Source organism: Eretmochelys imbricata, chromosome 1 (assembly GCF_965152235.1).
Source record: "Eretmochelys imbricata isolate rEreImb1 chromosome 1, rEreImb1.hap1, whole genome shotgun sequence".
NCBI lineage: Eukaryota > Metazoa > Chordata > Testudines > Cheloniidae > Eretmochelys > Eretmochelys imbricata.
In genome coordinates, this window is record NC_135572.1 from 3,143,362 (window position 1) to 3,148,225 (window position 4,864).

The 4,864-nt window shown below is 45.7% G+C and overlaps 1 protein-coding gene across 1 annotated transcript; it reads right to left on the minus strand.

Annotated features, from left to right (window-relative positions):
* Nucleotides 1–1,124: 1,124 nt before the first annotated feature.
* On the minus strand, nucleotides 1,125–2,072 carry LOC144278013 (olfactory receptor 52M1-like). Its single transcript, XM_077839101.1, has one exon. The coding sequence runs from the start codon at nucleotides 2,070–2,072 to the stop codon at nucleotides 1,125–1,127; it is 948 nt and encodes a 315-aa protein (XP_077695227.1).
* Between the last annotated feature and the right edge of the window lie 2,792 nt (nucleotides 2,073–4,864).

Genomic DNA, 4,864 nt, shown 5'->3' on the forward strand with positions numbered 1-4,864 from the left:
CCAACTCTCAGCCTGGGCTCCTTCTTACTGTACTGCTGAGGCTAGCTGTAAAGTCCTCCAGGCTTCAGCCTGCACTTTCACCAGCATACTTACGGGTAGGGACACACCGAGCTGTCACATGTAGACAGGCTCTCTGACCAGCTCCTGCCTGGGAAGGCTGAACCTAGGGCACCTTCCAGCTTCTCAGGCACAAGCCCCCTCTGGAGTATAAACAAAAAATTATACGATCTTGCCTTGCACAGGGAATTGTACATTGCAAGCTCATAAAATTTGCCCCCACTCTCAATATGGAGAGGAATATATAGCAGCCTTTTGTCTCTGAATTATGACTCCCACACTGGTTTAGATAAAGTAAAACAAATTTATTAACTACAAACGATAGATTTTAAGTGATTATAAGGGATAGCAAAGAGATTAAAGCAGATTACCTAGAAAATAAACAAAACACAGAAACTAAATTTAAAATGCTAAACAGATTAGTTATAAATAACATATTCTCACCCTAAGAGATGATACAAGTAGGCAGCAGATGCTTATGGGGCCAGCTACCCTTGCTTTACAGTTTGGAAGCCCCACATGTTCCATTCACAGGCTAAAAATCCCTTTAGCCTCGGTCTAGCACTTCCCCCATTTCAGTCTTTGTTTCTCAGGTGTTTCCAGGAGTCTTCTTGGGTGATGAAAGAAGAACACAAGATGATGTCACTCATTCCCTTATATAGCTGTCAGCCCCAACTGTGTGTCCTGGCTACACTCACTTGCAGGCTCCTTGTCAGGTTGCAGCAGCTCCCATCCTAACCCCAGAGCAGAGGGAGCCCAGCTGGTGGGAGAGGGAGGTGGAGATGATCCAGCAAGGGATGGGGAGAGGGGAGGAGAGGAGTGAATGACAAGGGCAGTACCTTGGGGGAAGAGTCACAGAAGTGGGTGGGGCCTTGAGGGAAGATGTGGAATAAGGGTGGGGCCTTGGGGAAAGAGGTTGGGCAGAGGGCAGGGCTTCAGGGATCAAGTTATCAGTTTGTCACATTGACCACTCACAGTAAGGTCAGGACAGGGTACAGCCCAGCATCATGTCACCTTCCAGATCTTCATTGAGCTCGGTGTGAGAGCCAGAGCATCAGGAGAAAATTTTAGATCCCTTCATGAGTAAAGAGCCGTAGCAGCCTGTTCCTGATCTGTTTGGTCCTCACCCCGTAGATGATGGGGTTTAGCATGGAGGGCACCAGGAAGTAGACATTGGCAATGAGAACGTGGACATGCAGGTCCACATTCTGGCCAAACCGGTATGTGAGGGAGGCAAAGAGAGCTGAGATGTAAAAGACTAAGATGGTACAGAGATGGGAGATGCAAGTCCCAAAAGTCTTCAGTCGGGTGTCCTTTGTGGGGAGACTGAAGATGGCCCTGAGGATTTGGATATAGGACACGGTGATAAAAAGCGTATCCAGACCCATCACCAAGATTGCCACAGAGACACCGTAGTAACTACTGACACGGATGTCAGCACAGGCCAGCTTCACCACAGCCATGTGCTCACAGTGTGTGTGTGGGATGATGTTGGTTCTGCAATATGGCCACTGCCTTGCCAGCAAGACACAGGGCAATACGAGCATACTGCCACGCAGTACCACAGTCAGGCCAATCTTGGTCACAACGGGGTTTGTCAAAATGGTGGAATGTCTCAGGGGATGGCAGATGGCCACGTAGCGATCAAAAGCCATGGCCACGAGGATCCCAGACTCCACCACTATGAAGCAGTGAATCAAGTACAGCTGGGTGAGGCAGGCACTGAAATTGATCTCCCTGGATTTGAACCAGAAGATGCTCAGCACTTTGGGCAGGATGGACGTGGACAGGACCAGGTCAGTGACAGCCAGCATGCAGAGGAAATAGTACATGGGCCAATGGAGGCTTGGCTCCCTCTTCACAATGTAGAGAATGGTGATGTTCCCTAGGATGGTTATGGTGTACATGGTGCAGAAGGGGATGGAGATCCAGACATGGGCTTCCTCCAGGCCAGGAATGCCCAGCAGGATGAAGGTGGAGGGGTTGATGAAGTCGGTTCTGTTGGAATCTGACATGGAGGAGGGGCGAAGGTGTCCAACTCTGATGAAGAATGGTGTCACCTGCATGTATCGTACGTTCCCATGACTTTCTGTATGTGCCCGGGGTCAAGGGTTATAGTTGCAGTACAAATACCTGGCTGGAGAGATAATGTTATTATGAGACACTACATGCACTACTGGGGGCTGTTCTTATGGGTGAAGCAGATTGGTTGCCCTTCACACAATGAAAAATGACGCTTTCATTATTTCATAATTTCAGAGAAATTAATTATGAACAACTGGCCCTACTAATGCCAATTCCATGTTTTATGGTCCTCCATGCATCAGTAATTCTACACGTTGTGGTCTGGGAAAACTTAATAGGCTCCATCAGGAAACATGAGTTTGGATACTGGTTATCCATCATTGTTCATTCATGCAATGAAACCCAGCCTAGAGAGTCTGTGCTCTAGGGAGTTCCCCATTCACCCAGTTGTTCAAAATGTGAGAATGGGAAAAATCTAAACCTTTGCCAAACATGTGCTGGGGAAGCATCCCAGCTGGAACACATCTCCGAGAAAAGACCTGGGCATCATTCAGTCTCTATAAAGCATATAGCAGATGTAAAGGGGATAGCTGAGACGGGGGAGAAAGCCATATGCGGACAGATTGAAATGCCCAGGACGGTTTAGTTAAGAGAAGGAACAAATAAGGGGGCATATGATAGAGGAGAACAAAATAAAGAATGGAAGTGATTATATTCAAATGAACAAACAGAGAACATTTCCCAACCAGTAATATCTGTAGATACTTAGTGCAGGTCTACATTATGGCAGGGATCAACACTGTGAGATTCATCTATCAGGGGTTGATTTATCGTGTCTCGTCTAGGCATGGTAAATTGATCCCCAAGTGCTCTCCAGTCGACTCCTGTACTCCACCGCGTCGAGAGGTGCAGGCAGAGTCGACAGGGGAACGGGAGCAGTTGACTCTCCGCCATGAAGATGTCATGGTAAGTCGATCTAGGTACATCGACTTCAGCTACGCTATTCTCATAGCTAAAGTTGCGTATCTTAGATCGATTCTCCCTCCCTCCCACCCTCCCGCCACATGTAGACCTGGGCTTAGTGCTTCAAAAGGGTTTATTCCACAAAGCTGAAGAAATTATCAGCAAAGCTTTTTGGAAGGAATAATTTAGACAGAAATGTGAGTGAAAATTGGCAGTTCTTTAAGAAGATTCCACATTTAAGAAAGTGGACAACTTCGGCTAAAAACGTGGTTTGTGGCAAAGTGAAGGCAAAAATTAGGGGAGAAAAAGCAATAAATGGGGAAAAGGGAAAAAAAAAAGATAAAAAACAATACAAATTGGAAGTTATGGAAATTGAAAGAAGCAGTATAAGGTACTCATATCACATGAGATGTTAAAATACTTTCCAGTCCATTAGCAGTCAAGGAGGATGTGAAAGAGCATCTACAGTAGAACCATAGAGTTACAAACACCAGATATCCACACATCTCATTCGGAACCAGAAGTACGCAATCAGGCAGCAGCAGAGCCAAAAGAAAAAAAAAAGGCAAATACAGGGCAGTTTTGTGTAAACATAAACGATAAAAAAAATAAAGGGAACGTTTAAAAAAAAACTTAGACAACATTAGGAATCAATGGAAACACTGGTGTGGGATTACTTAAAACAAAAGTCTATGACTATAAATAATGCTCCGTTATCATTCTGGAACAGGGAATGCAGGCCCTACCCACAGATTAGGGCACTATGATCTAGAACACAGTGACTCTGAAAAGGATTTAGAGGTCGCTTTGGACACATCTCATGGTGAGCTCCCTGTGCGATACTGTGACCAAAAGCACGGATGTGATCCTTGGATGAATAAGCAAGGATGAGTTGAAGCAATGGAAGGATTTTACCTCTGCACACGGCATTGGTAAAACCGACTGCGTCCAGGCCCAGGGTCCACATTTCAAAAAGGATGTTGAAAAATTGGAGACGATGCACAAAAGAGCCACAAAAATGATTCAAGCCTGGAGAAAATGCCAGACAGTATGAGAGACTTAAAGAGTTTAATATATTTATATTAAAGAGTAATAACGGGCTCTGTAATCTATCAGAGAATGGCAGAGCAAAAGCCAACAGCTGGAAGCTGAAGCCAGAAGAAATCCAGTTGGAAATATGGGACAAATGTTTAGCACTGAGAGTGATTAACCTATGGAACAAAGTGTGAAGGGAAAAGGTTGATTCTCCAACTCTGTGTGTCTGCAGAGCCAGACTTGATGCTTTTCTGGGAGAGCTGCTTGAGGGCTTGTCTACACTGAAAACGCCACAGAGGGGCTGCAGAGGTGCTTCAATGTAAACGCTACTTGCACTGACAGGAGGGGCTCTCCCGGCAGCGAGGTAATCTGCCTCCCCGAGAGGTGGCAGCAAGGTCGATGGACGAATTCTTCCGTCTACCTCATACTGTCTACACCGGGGTTAGGGTGATACAGTTATAGCTACATCTATCAGAGGTATGCATTCGGTCACCAATGTATAGGAAGGATGCAGAGAAACTGGAAAGGATCCAGAGGCAAGCGGCAACAATGATCAAAGGGATGGGAGGATACAACAAAGGCTGAAGGAACTGGGTATGTTTAGTTTGGAAAAGAGGAGATTAAGTGGGGACATGGTAACAGTCTTCAAATACGTGAAAAGCTGCTATAAAAAAGATGGGGAAAAGTTGTTCCCCCCTGCCAGAGAGGACAGGAGAAGATGCGATGGGTTCAAACTACAGCAGAGCAGATTTAGATGAAATTTCAGTAAAAACTTCCTAACTGT